This window comes from Sorex fumeus, unplaced genomic scaffold (assembly GCF_029834395.1).
Source record: "Sorex fumeus unplaced genomic scaffold, SorFum_2.1 ptg000002l, whole genome shotgun sequence".
NCBI classification, from domain to species: domain Eukaryota; kingdom Metazoa; phylum Chordata; class Mammalia; order Eulipotyphla; family Soricidae; genus Sorex; species Sorex fumeus.
Window position 1 is genome coordinate 5,981,834 of NW_026606059.1, and position 16,769 is coordinate 5,998,602.

Sequence of the window (16,769 nt, forward strand, 5' to 3'; positions counted from 1 at the left end):
CAGAGGCCAGGAGGAAGCCCTGAGCACCCCTGGGTGTGGCCCATCCCTGCCTTCCAAAACAAACAAACAAACAAACAAAACCAGTTTTTTTTAAAAAAAAAAACAACTCTGAAATGTAGCTTATTTCACTTGCAGCTAAGTACCATTTCCTTAGTTTTTTGGTTTTGTTTCGTTGTTTTGTATTGGAATGCACATTGCATTTTTCTAATGCTCCGGCCTCTTCTCACAGCCTAAGGAATTGCAAGACCTGTTCTAAACTTGAGCCGTTATTCCTCTGTGCTCTGCAGGCTTTGTGGCACTAACGTGTGGCAGGTGGTGGTACCAGGTTGGGTTCGGTCAGCAGAGCCATTTATACTGTCTTCCTTCCTTAGCTAAAGCAGGTAGGGGTCCTTCGTTTTATTTATTTATTTATTTATTTTATTAGTGAAACACCATGAGGTACAGTGGCAGACTTACAAACTTTTGTGCTTGGGTTTCAGTTGTACCATGATCGAGTCCCCATCCCTCCACCAGTGGCCATTCTCCACCACCAATGATCCCAGTAGCCCTCCTACCCCCACCCCATCCCTCCACCCCCACTCCCACCCCGCCTCTGTGGCAGGGCATTCCCTTTTGCTCACTCTTTCCTTTAGGGAGTTGTAGTTTGCAATAAAGGTATTGAGTGGCCATCGTGTTCGGTTTATAGTCTACTTTCAGCAGCATCTCGCATCGCAAGCGAGTCCCCCAAACATCCTTTACTTGGTGTTCCCTTCTCTATCTGAGCTGCCTTTTCCCCCAGTGTGTGCTGCCGGCTTCCAAGCCCTGGAGCAGACCTCCTGGTACTTACCTCAATTATTCTTGGGTGTTCGACTCCCATTCTGTTACTTTATATTCCCCAGATGAGTGTAGTCTTTCTATGACTGTCCCTCTCTTTCTGGCTCATTTCACTTAGCATGATACTTCTGTGTAGAACCACTTGTCTGTAAATTTCATGACTTCATCTTTTCTAACAACTACATAGTACTCCATTGTGTAGATGTACCAAAGTTTCTTTAACCAGTCATCTGTTCTCGGGCACTTGGGTTTTTTCCAAATTTTGGCTATAGTGAACAGTGCAGCAGTGTACATAGAAGTGCAGATGTCATTTTGACTGTATTTTTTTGCCTCTCCGGGATATATTCCCAGGAGTGGTATTGCTGGGTCAAATGGGAGCTCAATTTCTAATGTTTTGAGGATCGTCCATACTGTTTTCCAAAAGGGCTGAACCAGTCGGCATTCCCACCAACATTGAAGGAGGGTCCCTTTCTTGCCACATCTGCGCTAGCACCGGTTGCTTTTGTTCTTTTGGATGTGGGCCAGTCTCTGTGATGTAAGATGATATCTCATTGTGGTTTTGATCTGCATCTCCCTGATGATTAATGATGTAGAGCATTTTCTCATGTGCCTTTTTGCCATTCGGATTTCTTCTTTGAGAAAGTTTCTGTTCATTTTGTCGCCCCATTTTTTGATGGGGTTGGATGTTTTCTTCTTTTGGAGTTCAACCAGTGCTTTGTATATCCTTGATATCAACCCCTTGTCGGATGGGTATTGGGCGAATATCCTTTTGGGTAGGGCTACTTGAGAGTTCTGCCATTGTGTTGCCTTTGAATCTTTGTTGCTACCCGGCCGTGTTTTTTTTTTTTTTCCAGTCCCACCTGTGACTGTTGCTTCCTTGCTGTGTAAGTCTCATGTGACAGAGGTCACTCTGTGCCTCTCCCTTTCCTTTTGATGACTTCACTGAGCAAGGTGTCCTCTAGTTTCACCCATGTGCTGCAAATTACCTGATTTTGTTCTTTCTTGGAGCTGCATAGTATTCCACTGTGTACTGCCCCACGACTCTGATCGTTCATCTCTAGTTGGGCATTTGGCTTGTTTCCATATCTTGGCTGTTGTCTCTTGTACTGAGTGCTGCGGTGGACATTGGTGTTCATCTGTTTTTTCAAATTAATGCTTTTGTGGACTTTTTTTGGCGGGGCGAGCTGGGATTAGAGGGTTAACATCCGCCAATGCTCAGGGTTAGTCCTGGTTCTGCACATAGGAATTACTCTTGGTGATGCTCAGAGGATCTATGAGGTGCTGGGGGTCATGCCCAGGTTGACCATGTGCAAGGCAAGCACCAACCCACTGTCCTATTGATGTCAGGGGGGCCCCATGGTGGCTCATGTGAGGCGGGGAGGAGAGAGATGGTCACTTTCTCCCCATCTGCCTCTGCCACGCGGGACCCAGGGCTACTGGATTCTTGTCTCGCCTTGCAGAAAGGAATTTCAGGAGTATATGGGCAGTGAAATTACAGTTTTTATTTGGAGGTTTTGAAGGGAAGGAGGAAGAGAGAGTGGGAGAGAGTGGAGAGTAATGTGCTCAAGAGAGAACCCGGGCTTCTCCGAGGGCAGAGAGAGCCCTATACACACCCCAGCATTAGACAGGAAAGCAAGAAAGTCCCCATCTCAAGAGGGGAGATGCAGGCGACACGTGTGCTCGGCCGCATGGGCACAAGCAGCACCTGGGCTCGGGCAGAATATGACCTTACTTTGGTCAAGGTGGCTTTTATAGGGTTTCTCCAATGTGCCCCCACATGGGGCTTTTTTTATTTTTTTGCTTTTTTTCTGGGTCACATCTGGACATGCACAGGGGTTACTCCTGGCTCTGCACTCAGGAGTCAGAAGTCACTCCTGGAGGTGCTCAGGGGACCATATGGGATGCTGGGATTCGGACCCGGGGTTGGCCGCATGCAAGGCAAACGCCCTATCCGCTATGCTATGGGTCCAACCCCCACATGGGGCTTCTACCTAGGTCAAAGTCCATTGCTAAGGAGGTTGTCAGGGGGTAGAGTTGGGAGTGGGGGTGGTCTTCTTTGAAATTCCTTTCCTGGCCTTTTGTTCCTGATGGAGCTTCTTTGGAGCCATGTCCAGCTCCTCAGGGTTCGTCATAGACTGGCACCAGCTCTCCAGGAGGTCAGGGCCATTAGTTCCCAGAAGATTTACTGCCATTGCCTTGGAAGGGGCCATCCTATCTGCCTGCCTGCCTACATCACTATCTGCCCCAGCCCGTTTTTGTGTTTCGAGGCTCCATGGCAAAAGTGGTGTCACTGCATCATTATGGGAGTTCTTGAAAGATCTTCGTTCTCGATTGTCCTCAAGGCACCACGGTAGCGTTTCTCTTTCTGATGCACATAGTCACTGCACCTTCCCCTACCACAGTGGTCAAGCCCCTTCCCTGTGCTTATTCACCCCTTCTCGAGTCTCTTTCAAAGGCTAGTTGTATCCTCTGTCCTTGTCCCCCTATCTATACCACAGGCTAGTTGACCTGAGTGCAGGTCACTGGCTGATCTGCAATTTTGTCTCTGTCCTCAATGTCTCCTGTAAACAAGCAGTTTCCTATGAGCTCTCTCTCTCTCTCTCTCTCTCTCTCTCTCTCTCTCTCTCTCTCTCTCCCCTCCCCCCAGTGTGTGTGTGTGTGTGTGTGTGTGTGTGTGTGTGTGTGTGTGTGTAAACAGCAGTGAGTCTTCTCCCTCTTTTAGCAAGAGCTTCCCGCAGCCCTGAGTACTTACAGTTGGAGACGCTGAGAATAGTGCAGTGAACAGGCTAGGGTCCTGCCTCTAAAGATCAGTGCCTGTTCTTTGGGGAAACTGATGCAAAAGAACAACGGGATGTGTAAGTCCCAGTTCGAAAAGCTGAAGAGTGGGCAGAGGGAGGATTTTTTTTTTCCCCCTACAGGGCAATTAGTGAAGGCTGGACAGGCAGGTGACGTGACGCGTGGGTCTCAGCATGGTGGTGGCTGGTTCTGGAGGTCTTCGGCTGCGGAGCCCTGGTTGGGGCGGGGAGGGAAACTCAACCCGCTCCCCTCCAAGGGGACCTGGCGAGGACGGCCAGGCGCGGGGGCAGGAGACTCTGTTCGATCATTGTATGACTGAAACTCAAACATGAAAGCTTGTGACTGTATCTCACAGTGATTCAGTTAAAAAAAAAAAAAAAGAATCTCCTCGAAAGCAGTGAGGAAATGTGTTTTCATGAGATCTGGTGAATCTGGTGTTTATTCGGGTTTGGGAACCATGGCTTTGTAGGGCCTTTAATTTATTTAATGTTTTTGTTCGCTCGGAGTCACACCCAGTGGTGCTCAAGAATAATTCCTGGCTCTGCACTCAGGGATCACTAATGATGGGGTCAGGGGACCACAGGGGATGCTGGGGACCATAGGGCCATAGGGGTTGCCGGCGATCAGACCGGGGCTGGCAGCATTCAAGGCAGGAGCCCGACCCGCTCTAGCCTCCTGTAGGACATTTTAGTAGAACTCACAGTAGATTCAGGGCTTCTTCTTGGTAAATATATATGCGTGTGTGTATGTACATATATTGGCTATATATATGTACATTGACAATATGTGTATTATATATGTATAATAAGTGCATAATAAATGTTCATATGTATATAACGACAATCTATGTGTGTATATTACAGAGTATGTACATATGTTGACTGTAAGCCTGTGCTGTAAGCAAGGTTTGCATCTGACTCCAGTGTTTGAAATCATCTTTTGGTTGCCGTAGAGCATTGCGTTTCCTGTCACTGTCTGGACACATGGAGGGTCACCAAGGAGAGGCGGGTCTGTTCCGCTCTGTGCTTCCTCGGGAATCTTTCCCTTTCCTTGCTTTGGGGCCATACCCAGTGGTGCTCAGGGCTTACTCCTAACTCTGTGCTCAGGAGCTACTCCTGGTGAGCTCGGGGGACCCCAGGCAAGGCCAGCACCTTCTCCCCTGGACTGTTTGTCTGGCCCCATGCTCTGAAATCTCACCCCCCAGTGGTGACTGGCTGCTACGTTCCTTTGTAGCCCTAGTTCCACCGTGTCTCCTGGTTCCCACACACAGGAAGCCTGTGTTCCTGGGAAGCTGCTGGGATCTCGCCATTTGCAGGTTCCTAGACCCCGAAGATGTCTCTTGTGTTATTTCTCTCGTGCCTCAGTCTGCCTTTTTGCTTTCAGCCTTGAGGAAGGAAGGCAACCACATTTCCCTGGCCCCCACCACATTCTGAGGCGGCCTGGTTCTGGAATGCCCTCTTTTGAAGTCTCACGCCCCTCCTTACACTGACGATTGCGTTCTTTGTCTTTGGGGTCCCAAAAAACAGCTCCTCAGCGTGCACTGACTCCCCCTCGGCCCCACCACCGGCCCCTTGCCTAAAGGGCTCAGCCTTCTCGAGTTAGTGACTCCAAGGAATCTGCTTGAGAACATGTTTTTGTTTTTGTTTTTCATTTTGGTTTTGGCCTGTACTAGGTAGTGCTCAGGGCTTACTCCTGGCTCTGTGCTCAGGAAGCATTCCTGGAGGTGCTCAGGGGACCCTTTGGGATGTCGGGGATCGAACCCCGGGTCGGTCGTGCATGTGAAGCAAACGCCCTCCCCGCTGTGCTATCTCTCCGGCCCAAAAACAAGTTTCCTGAGGACTCAAGATTGAGCAAGCATGGAGGCGTTAACTTATCTCTGGGCCACTGCTGTATGTGCAGTTCCTTTTTTATTTTTTATTTTTTTGAATCTCATTCCACTTTACCGTCTGGCTTACGTCCCTCCTGTTAAGACTCTCGGAGCATTTCCTCCAGGAAGCTCTCCCTGACCGCCTCCTCTTCCTCCAGCCTGAATTAGATGTCCTTCCCGAGATCCTGTACAGCTCTATCACCGACTCTCCAGGGTGTCCTGCAGTTTGAACCTTAGCCACACGGATACGAACAAGTTGAGAGCAGAAACTGTCTCTTATCCAGATTATTTGAGATCACTGAAGCCTATAAGAAAACTGTCTCTAATCCCCTAAGTTGGTCAACATTTACTACATCACATGATATAGTCCACATTTGCATCTGGTTAAGTGATGTTTATGTTTACTTATTTATTCATTTGTTTGGGGGCTTTTGCTAAGATTGATGCCTTACTAATACTAAAATAGTCACGGAATGGCTGGATGAACAGACACACAAACCCGTTTGTGAAGCATATCCAAGTTTGCTCTCAATGATAAAGAATAAAAGTTTCTTTTTGTGCTGAGATGCTAGTGACTTGCAGCCAGTTCTTGGATGGTAAAACATTGTTATTGCTTTTATGTTCCAACAGGAAATATGGGATGTATAAAATCAAAAAGGAAAGACCATGTGAATGACGATGGAATAGATTTGAAGACTCAACCAGTACGTAATACTGACCGAACTATTTATGTGAGAGATCCAACGTCCAATAAGCAGCAAAGGCCAGTAAGTAGTTAGTGCAGGGGAGAATTCCCACCGCAGGAACAACGCATGGCTGCACCCCCTCAGACCCCTGATCTGTAACATGTGCATGCAAAAAAAAAAAATCACAGTGGTTTCTTGGGCCTGAAATCATTTTTGTTTGCTTTATCATTTAATCCTTTAAAGAGCTTGCAAGCATTTTAGGATACCCAGGCCACTTAATGCATCATAAAGGGGCCTTGGTCCTTTTGTTGTGTTTGGGGGGGGGGGGGGGGAACCATCTTTCATATAGCTGGTGCAAAGATCCACTCTTTATATAAAAATCTATCTATAACTATCATATTTACCAGCGTAAGTGTAGAGAGACACATACGGACACATATGGCTGACTATGATGGACATCTGGGCTATGTCATTTAGGCAAGGTTATGAGATTAGTGCAGCAATCTAGAATCAGAAGGAATTTCTAGATTCGAGGAGACACTAACAGGTTCTATTATATTCTCTGGGATATTACATCCATATTGTCACTTGAGCTCAAAATTGTACACACACTAATATCACGACTTACTACAGAGACCTGAAAGAAAAAAATTTTAACTCCATTCTTCCCTCTAATGTTGGACAAATATTTGTGCCAGATATTTCATGGAAGAAAGAGCAGAAGTTTTAGTAATCACAACTTTTAGCACATCTTATTTCAGTCGGGTGTTACGTGCTTTCCATCTCTGTCTCCATAGACATAGATAGAGGGATGGAGAGACACTTTCCCATAGCCTGGTTTTTAGGAAACTCTCTAACGTTTAGTACTAGGGCAGCTTATTCCATAGTTGTCCCAGTAGTTCGAGTATCTTGAGCTTCCGGGCTTTCTCTAGTCCGACTTTTTTTCAAGTGTCCTGGCATTTTGGAGTGTGCTGTTGTTGTCACATCCTCTGCTCACACTCATTCTCCCCAGACTAGCCCGTTACCCTACAGAGACATTGGATGTCATTACTGAAATGGATTAGTTATAATTGGCCTCCTTAAAAAATGTGGATCGTATAATACTCTATTAAAATTTCATGCGTGGGGTTTAGCTCAAGCCGAGCAAATACTTCCCTTGTATAAGGCACTGGGTTGACTCCCCATTACCAAAAAAAAAAAAAAAAAAAAATCACTATGTGTGCAATTTCTGGACAAATAAATATTTTTATTTCTAGAAGATTAAGATCCATAAGGCTGTGAATAGCTTTAATAAATTAGTAATATAGGGACTAGAGTGAAAGTAGAGGGGTGAGGAGGGGGGCATTTGCCCTGCTTTGGGCCAACCCAGATTCAATCCTCCAAATCCCATAACCCTTAAGGCTGCAAACAGTGACCCTTGAGCACAGATCCAGAAGGAAGCCCCGAGCACTGTCTGGGGGGCCCCCAAATAAATGTATTAATAAGTAACATAAAAGACTTAAAAATCATCACTTAAGCAGGTGTAAATGTGGAATATGATATGTGATAACAGAAAATACTGATCAACTTAAAGAATTGGTCCGTTTTCTTATTGGCTTCCGTGATCTTAAATAATGGATCTGGCCTTTTCTGACATCACATGCAATAGATTCGGCATGTTTTCAAAATGAAGTGTGTGTGTGTGTGTGTGTGTGTGTGTGTGTGTGTGTGTGTGTTTGGGGAACATGAAACTGTACTTTGTTGAGAAGAGCAATGGAAAATAATAGCAAGTCACACACCATTTGTCCTTTTATCAATAGAAAGTTGGTTAAAAATTCAGTTAAAAAGCAGAAGTGGTAGATACGCCTGCAGCCTTTCCATTCCCCTCCTGTGTGCGGAGAATGTTCTGTTTCGTGCCTTCTGTGGCCTGATGGCCTTAGCTCAGCAGTTGGTCAGTGTGGCCTCATTCCACAGCCGTCGGCCACACGCTTAGGTCCAGCCAAGTGTGGGCCCTGGGAGAGATTACAGGGGCATCTGACGCAAGAGCGAGGCAGAATGTCATCTACCCTGAAAGGGCAAAGAGTGTCTCTGAAAGAGAAGGACAGGAGATGGACTGTGTATCTTTAAGTCTTAAAATAAGCGTCTTAGAGCATTTTTAAAGTAAAAACTTTCATATTTGAAAATCAGTTTGCTGCTTTCAATCATTTAGTTCCTTGTCTAATTATTTTCTCTAAATCATTTAAAATTGATCCTGTTTATGCAAATATAAGTGATTAAAAACAAGGATGGCATTTATGGACATAAATCTTGATCTATAAAATACAGTAATCTTCCCCATTCAGCTCCATGAGTTGGAGATTTTGTGGTCTGACTTTGATCAGAAATTTCATTTCAGTACAAACTGTGGTGGTCCCCTTTTACTGAATCCCTTTAATAAGGAGAGAAACAGTAATGTCACATGCTTCCCAGGTATTGACCCCTGACTATGCAGGCCAGACCCTTCCAGGGCCACCTGAAAGAGAAAGGAATTTGACTCTGGAGGACATTGGATGGGCTGTTGGACCCTTTATGCCTCCAGGTCTTTCCTGATAATTCACCCCTTAACTCAAACATCTGGCCTAGAGCAGGGTTGGCCCCGTCAGCCCGGGTCTGTTAAGACTTGTCCGGATCCCAACAATAAAGTGCCCTGCCGGCTTATTTTATTTTATTTTTTTCTTTTTGGGTCACACCTGGCAATGCACAGGGGTTCCTCCTGGCTCCGCACTCGAGAATTACCCCTGGCGGTGCTCAGGGGACCATATGGGATGCTGGGAATCAAACCTGGGTTGGCCGTGTGCAAGGCAAACGCCCTACCCGCTGTGCTATTGGTCCAGCCCCTGCCCGCTTATTTTAAAACAAGTCTGGGAAAGGTGAACATCAGCTCTCCTGGGCCACGTGGCAATGCCATGAAGCCACTGAGGCCCCAGGCCATTTGCACCTCTTTCTCTGTTTTTTGGTGTCTGGTGTCCATTTTGTCCCCATCTCGTGACAAAGGAGAGCTGGCCCTGGCAGGACGCACCGCCTTTTGCTTAGAGATAACTCCTTCCTCATATCTGCACAAAATCTGAAGCGCAGTCCTTGCACTGGACAGGCAGAACCCAATAATATTAGGGTTCTTCTCCCAGGTGTCTGGGAGTTAGGATGGAGCCCCTGAGAGCTGGGGACAGTGTGTTCATTTCCTGCCATCAGGAGCAAACAGCTGCCTCTGGAAGACGTCATCCCCCCACCCACAGCTTGTGAAATCATGCAGACTTTTTCTCTTCTTCTCCTTTTCAGCTTACTGAATTAGCACGTCTAAACCTCTTTTGCTACTGTTAGGAAAAAAAAAATGATAGATAGAACATACAGTATGACTGTCAGAAAAGCTCAATGTAATTTTTTTTTCTAATGAATATTCTCTCCTAGGTTCCAGACTCTCAGCTTTTACCAGGACAGAGGTTTCAGACTAAAGGTATGTTTCCATAGCAACCCAGTGATGCTGCTGTTAGGGTCTCTGCAGGGTGGTTATTCTGGACGTTTGGATGTTTTGTTTCGTGGATAGATACATAGAGAACATAAATCATAAATCATGTCATCATTCTCCATACGTACAGTTCACACCTTCACAGTGCACCTGCAGAATCTCTTCATCTTCCCAGACCAGCTTCATTCAGTGCCCGTTAGACCCTGTTTTCCCATCCCTCCTTCCGACAGCCCCTGGCAACCAGCCTTCTGTTTGCATCTTTGCGGATTGATTGTGTTGTGTGAACTTTGTGGATTCATCACATGTGTGACCCCCATTTCATCTGTTCATTTATCACTTCGCATCTGGGTTCCATCCAACATCTGACCGTTGTGGATAACCCCACGGTGAAACGGATGTAGTATGTCTTAAGTGCAAAATTCATCACTGTTCTAAGTCTGGCTCAGCAGAGATCACGCATATCACAGCCACATACACGAGAGACTCAGGTTGGCCCATAAAGGCAGCAGACACAAGCCAACATTCCAGTGAGCCCTCTTCATCTCAATCTTTGGGTCCAGCGAGTTTGTTGGAACTTTTCTGCCGACATATTATTATCATTATTATTATTGTTTTACCATGAGTGCAGAGCAGGAGTAACTGGTGAGCATTTCTGAGTATGGCCCAAATCCCAAATATATATATTTAATAGATATAATATATTTCTTGTCCTCATTTTATAAAATAAAAGCTTCTTTCTAATACATATATATATGGGCCAAAGCGATAGCATACTGGGTAAGGTGTTTGCCTTGCATGCGGCCAACCTGGGTTTGATTCCTCTGCCCCTCTCGGAGAGCCTGGCAAGCAACCGAGAGTATTCCACCCTGGAAAGTTATCCATGACATATTCGATATGCCAAAAACAGTAACACAAGTCTCACAACGGAGACATTACTGGTGCCCGCTCGAGCAAATCGATGAACAACGGGAGGACAGTGCTACAGTGCTACCATGAAACACATTAATTGCTTCACATAACCGAAATCCTGGTGTCGTTGTAGTTCTGGGAGCTACTGAGCTGGACAAGGGATTTGGGACCTCGCTATGACCCCATAGCTTGGGTCTGGTCTCCTAAGCTGGACTTACAAGAGGGGTGGAATGTTCCAGAAGTTCTAGATGGCAATGGTTGTTGGTGGAGCCATAAAGATCATGGTTTGTTTTCTATTTCCAGATCCAGAGGAACAAGGAGACATTGTGGTGGCCTTGTACCCCTACGATGGCATCCACCCAGATGACTTGTCTTTCAAGAAGGGAGAGAAGATGAAAGTGTTGGAGGAGTGAGTCTCCTGAACCCCCCCATGCCTTCGGCCCCCTTTCTTGGCCACTGGCTGACTCCAAACTCTGCTCCCCCATTTTGCACCCAGTAACACCATGATAGATAGACTTGCTTTTTCTGGTGGACACAGTCTCCAAGCATCTGACGGTCAGGAAGACCAACAAAAATTGCTCTCATATGTGACTCTGAGCCCTGGGGGGGGGGGGGGGGGGGGGGGTTCTCTGTGGAGACAAATCCCTAATCTCTTCCTTTTCCTGTGCAGCTGTAGAAATTCAGACTGACCAGGAACTGGCGTGGTTTTTTTTTCTTTCTGTACATTATTTTATGTGCCATCTTTTTGGACTTCTCGTCCTCCAATGCAACTTGGGTTTCTGGACCCAGCTCGGTTTGGTGTAGGAGTGCTCAGGGCTCAGGCAGTTCCAGGGGAGTTTCACGCAGACACTCACACTTCATCTCTCCTCGACACCACCTCCTCCACCCTCTCTCTCCCACGCTGACACCTAGAGCTTGGGGCAGAGTCACACACAGAGACCCAGGGAGTACTGAGAATCAGGACCTCCTGGTATGTTAATACTTGGGTCCTAATGTCCAATTTGCTTCCCCGCATAATAGTCACTGTGTCCAGCCAGGATTAAAGGGAGACCCCCTCGTTCACCATCTGATGTTAAAGATACAGACCGCCGTGTATTTAGGTTTGGGCACCACACCTGGCTGGACGCAGGGTTTACTCCTGTCTCTGTGCTCAGGGATGACTCTTATTAGGGGTCAGGAGACCACAGGAAGTGTCTGGGATCAAACCATTGTCAGCTACAACAAGGCATCCGGGACTCTCTCTCTCCAGCTCCTACGTAGCAGATACTTAGTGGCTGAGACCAGTTGTTGGTTACTGGTGGGCCATGAATTGGAGTCTGATCCTGGCCCCATCACTTGATAGCTGTGTGGCCTTGACGAGTCACCTCCCCTCTCCATGGGAATGATGATCCCTGTGTCCTGCGGTGGGTGTGCAGACGGCATGTGCTCCAGACACCGAGTGTAGTTGGTTCCAGTGTCTTCAGGGTGGGATCCGGTCTGTGAGATTTGGAGGGGAACAAACGTGGGGAGCAGGGCCTCTGGCAGGCCATCTCCGTGTTGAGGCAGAGCGGGGTGATGAGGCCACCTGCCAAGGGCTATTTTATGGGTTTTCATTCCCTCCACCACCACCCCTGCCTGCCCTTGACATCCGTTTAGGAAAACTAGGTGTTTTGACTCAATGAGTTTATAACATGAACCTGTGATTCCTTTGACTCTCGTATATTTATATTTTTTTAATTTGGGGTGGTACTCAGGGATCTGTCTTTGGGAATCGTTTCTGATGGGCTCCAGAGACCAGCTGTGGCAAGCACCTTACCCCATGTACTATCATTCTGGCCCCATTGATTTTTCTCTGAGACTTCCCCAGCATATTTTCAATATTCTTAGGGGAAATGATGAGCATTTATTTGCTTTTGCAAGACACACACCATTTTTTCTTTTTCTTATCAACTTTTGTGCATACGGCACAGAGCACAGGGGCCCACGCCAACGATACGACTCGTTTCCTGGGCTTCAGCCTCCAAACATTTTTATTTCAGCAAGAGGAGTGAATTTTGCCCCTGGATTTGGGGGTTTTAGGGATCTCCCCCTACCCTCCCTTAACCCCCACCCAAGACAAGCGTCTTAAGAAAATGACTGTCACTCTGGAGTTACTGAAAAGTCCAACCAATGATGCTTGTTTTATTCCAGGCATGGAGAATGGTGGAAAGCGAAATCCCTCTCGACCAAGAGAGAAGGGTTCATCCCCAGCAATTACGTAGCCAAAGTCAACACCTTGGAAACGGAAGAGTGAGTAGCCCTTGCTGGGCGCTGTCCTGGGTGGTCTGTGGTTTGCATTCGTTCTTCCTGGGACCCTATGCGCAATGTCCAAATGTCTTCGCAGGTGGTTTTTCAAGGATATCACCAGGAAAGATGCAGAAAGGCAACTTCTGGCTCCAGGAAACAGCCCGGGAGCTTTTCTCATCAGGGAAAGTGAGACTCTGAAAGGTGAGATGTGGGTTTTCAACTCCTCTCCTAAAGGAAATCACTCTTATAATTTCAGAGGATGGGTTATGTTCAAGAAGTGAACATTTTCTTGTTCAATAATAAATAAATTGTTTGGCTAATAGACATAGCAAACAGACCTTATATCACGCGGTCTATCTGCAGAACTTCTTGCTTTATTATTTAGAGTAAAGCTAGAACTTGGAGGAGAAAGAAAATCCAAGTAACTTTTTCAATTGAATGAGCAAATAAAAAACCAAACTGCCACCGGGAAAGAAAAATTACATATTGGTCAGCTTCAGAGCAAGCCACATAGCAGCTTACTACTTTGACAATGCCAAAGTAGTAGTACACAGTAGTTTTATAAATTCTGCGACTGTATACAGAATTTATATTTTGCATACTTTATGGCCAAATGAATGTCATGGTGTTGTGTGATATAAATGTTATTTATAAAATAAACATAATCTGTACCTGTTCCCCACAGGAAGTTTCTCTCTGTCTGTCAGAGATTATGACCCTATGCACGGTGATGTTATCAAGCACTACAAAATCAGAAGCCTGGACAATGGGGGTTATTACATCTCTCCACGAATCACTTTTCCTTGTATCAGTGACATGATCAAGCATTACCAAAGTAAGTTAAAAACTGAAGATCAGCAAGACAAAATAAGTTAATTGTGATAAATAGGTCTTTCTGTTATCTTTTTACATATATTTGTTTTTGTTTATTTATTTTGGATCTGATATGTTTCTGTTTGGAAAAGGATATTTTCTATAGTTGATTCCGAATCATTCAATAATTAAATATAGAAAACTCAGATTTGATTTTTGTGAATCACTATCTCAATCCTTCCCACCTAATTCCTGCTGTTTGATAATTTTCCAGAATTATCAGGAGAAAATTGAAGGCTACTTTTACAAAATATACTTTTTTATTTTTGCTTTTTGGGTCATACCCGGAAATGCACAGGGGTTCCTCCTGGCTCTGCACTCGGGAATTACTCCTGGCAGTGCTCTGGGGACCCTAGGGGATGCTGGGAATTGAACCCGGGTCGGCCGGGTGCAAGGCAAACACCCTACCCGCTGTGCTATCACTCCAGCCCCACAAAATACACTTTTGAAAAAAATTTTATCTACCTGAAATAGGAATGATGATTTGAAGATCTATGTCTTTGTGTTTCTATGTTTAATTTTTTATGATTTCCTTAACTACTGGTTCTTGGTAGAATTTGCCTTCCTGTTCTTTGGAGAGGCTGGAGCAATAGCACAGTGGGTAGGGCGTTTGCCTGCACGCCGCCGACCCGGTTCGATTCCTCTGCCCCTCTGGAGGAGCCCAGCTACCGAGAGCATCCCGCCCTCATGGCAGAGCCTGGCAAGCTCCCCGTGACGTATTCGATATGCCAAAAACAGTCACAACAAGTCTCACGATGGAGACATTACTGGGCCCACTCGAGCAAACTGATGCACAACGGAAAGACAGTGCTACAGTTCTTCAGAGACCCCAACAACTCTCATGCAGCTCCTCTTGAACTCCTCCCCTAGTGCTCAGGTGTGCTGATCATGTCTTTTCATACTCTGTCCCATCTTTATTTCTAGGAATTTGGCGCTCCTTGACTTTCTTCTCAGCCGCTGCTGTTCTGCTGTATGGAGCTTCTCTTACATGTTTTAAATCACCTACCATACTCTTCGTTTCTCTCACTTCTGATGATAAGTTTTCTCACTTGGGCTCTCATAGCTTCCTGTGCTTTGCCGACAGCCTACACCGTCATTTCTTTGAGCTCATTAAACACTCGCTGTGTGGTGTCACTAAAGTCATTCTTTAGTGTGTTTGCCTTGCACACAGCCAACTCAAGATTCTAGCCCCAGCATCTCATATGGTCCCCCAAGCACCGCTGGGAGTAATTCCTGAGCCAGGAGTAACCCCTGAGCATTGCTGGGTTTGAACCAAAGAGCCGAGGGGCGAGGGGGTGGGGGGAGGTCGTTCTCTGAGAGTTTCCAGAGCTGTTTGATACTGACAGAGAGATTCTGGGTTATTATTTTCACTCACTGAGCTTGTGGGCTGAAGCGATAGCGCAGTGGATGGGACATTTGCCTTGCACGCGGTCAACCCGGCCAACCCAGGTTCGATTCCTCCGCCCCTCTCTGAGAGCCTGGCAAGCTACCTAGAGTATCTCGCCAGCACGGCAAAGCCTGGCAAGCTCCCCGTGGCGTATTCGATATGCCAGACACAGTAACAACAAGTCTCAAAATGGAGACAACGTTACTGGGCCCGCTCAAGCAAATCAATGAACAATGGGAGGACAGTGACAGTGACAGTGAACTTGTGGGATTCTGGGAGTTTTCCGCATTGTGCTAGCTGTGCTTCTGCTGTGCTGACAGGGAGTCTTAGTAGCTAGCCCCCCATGGCAGTTGCTCTCCCTTATGTCTCTTCACCCAGAGACAGGAAGTGTAGCTCTGAGCAGTGTGAGATTTGGTCGGAGAGCCAGAACCGAGATTGGGGTCTCATGATCTGGGGGTATCAGATATGCAAGCTACTGAAGGGAAGCGAATCCCCCACAGGCTCCGAGAGGCCCCGGGGGATTTCAGCTGGGAGATTTATCTGGAAAGCTGAGGACTGGGGAGGATAATGATTGTAATGTTTCTAGGAATAAGAGAGAGGCTGGAGCCAGGGTAGAGTGTGATGGTGCTTGCCTTGCATGTGCTGCATCCCTGGCAGCGTAGATGGTCCTCCAGCCATGCCAGGAGTCAAGAGCCTGCTCGGGTGTCAGGAGTAAGCCCCGAACACACCAGGTGCGGCCCCAAAGTAAAAACCACTGTCAAACAAACACGGTCCTCCCGTTGTTCCTCGATTTGCTCAAGCGGGCGCAGTAATGTCTCCATTGTGAGACTTGTTACTGTGTTTGGCATATGGAATACGTCAGGGCCAGCTTGCCAGGCTTTGCCGTGCGGGCAAGATACTCTCAGTAACTTGCCGGGCTCTCCGAGAAGGGCAGAGGAATTGAACCCGACTCGGCCGGACTGGCTGCGCGCAAGGCAAACACCCTACCGCTGTGCTATCGCTCTAGCCCAAGTAAAAACCAAAAAGCAAAAAGAGAGGAAGGAAAAAGGATTTAGGCAGGACTATTCACAAATCAAAATCAAAGTACAGGGGCCAGCGTGATAGTGTGGCAGGTAATATGTTGGTCTGCACACAGCCCCAAGCCAGGTTCCATGCCCCACACCTCCAGGAGTGACCCCTGAGTGCAGAGGCAGGAGTCAGCCCCCAGCTCAGCCAGGAGGGGCCCCCGAAACAAAGAAATCAAAATACAAAACAAAATAATTTGTCTTGGAGCTTTAAATATGTAAAGTATGATGGTTTGAAGATCTGTGTTTTGCGTTTCGGGGTTTGCTTGTGTGTTAAAGTCGTTTAAACTTGTCCTCCTGTTTTGCATGCCGGAGGTGTGGCTTTAATACCTGGTACTCAGTGGATCCCTCAAATACCACTGGGAATGACCCCCATACCCAGCACGGGGAGTAGACCTTAAGCAATTCCAGGTGTGGCCTGAAAGTAAAACAAGGGGGAAAAAGAGGGGTTGGAGAAATAGGACAGAGGGCAGGGAATTTGCCTTGCCCATGGCTGACCCAGGTTTGATCCCAGCATCCACGGTACCCGAACCCAGCCGGAAGTGATTCCCTGAGCACTGCTGGGTCACTGTCGTCACTGTCACTGTCACTGTCCTCCCGTTGTTCATCGATTTGTTCGAGCGGGCCC

General features: G+C 46.8%; 1 protein-coding gene across 2 annotated transcripts in view; it reads left to right on the plus strand.

Moving 5' to 3' along the window:
- Positions 1–16,769, plus strand: part of LYN (LYN proto-oncogene, Src family tyrosine kinase) — a 123,142-nt gene that overhangs the window by 52,464 nt on the left and 53,909 nt on the right. Inside the window, exons 2-7 of one of the 2 annotated variants that reach the window (XM_056107440.1) lie at positions 6,107–6,243; positions 9,586–9,631; positions 10,856–10,961; positions 12,722–12,820; positions 12,915–13,018; positions 13,503–13,652. In XM_056107440.1, coding sequence (XP_055963415.1) covers positions 6,112–6,243; positions 9,586–9,631; positions 10,856–10,961; positions 12,722–12,820; positions 12,915–13,018; positions 13,503–13,652 — 637 coding nt within the window. In that variant the 5' untranslated portion in view covers positions 6,107–6,111. The remainder of the gene's footprint in view (positions 1–6,106; positions 6,244–9,585; positions 9,632–10,855; positions 10,962–12,721; positions 12,821–12,914; positions 13,019–13,502; positions 13,653–16,769) is intronic. The other variant, XM_056107483.1, reaches the window with a different exon arrangement.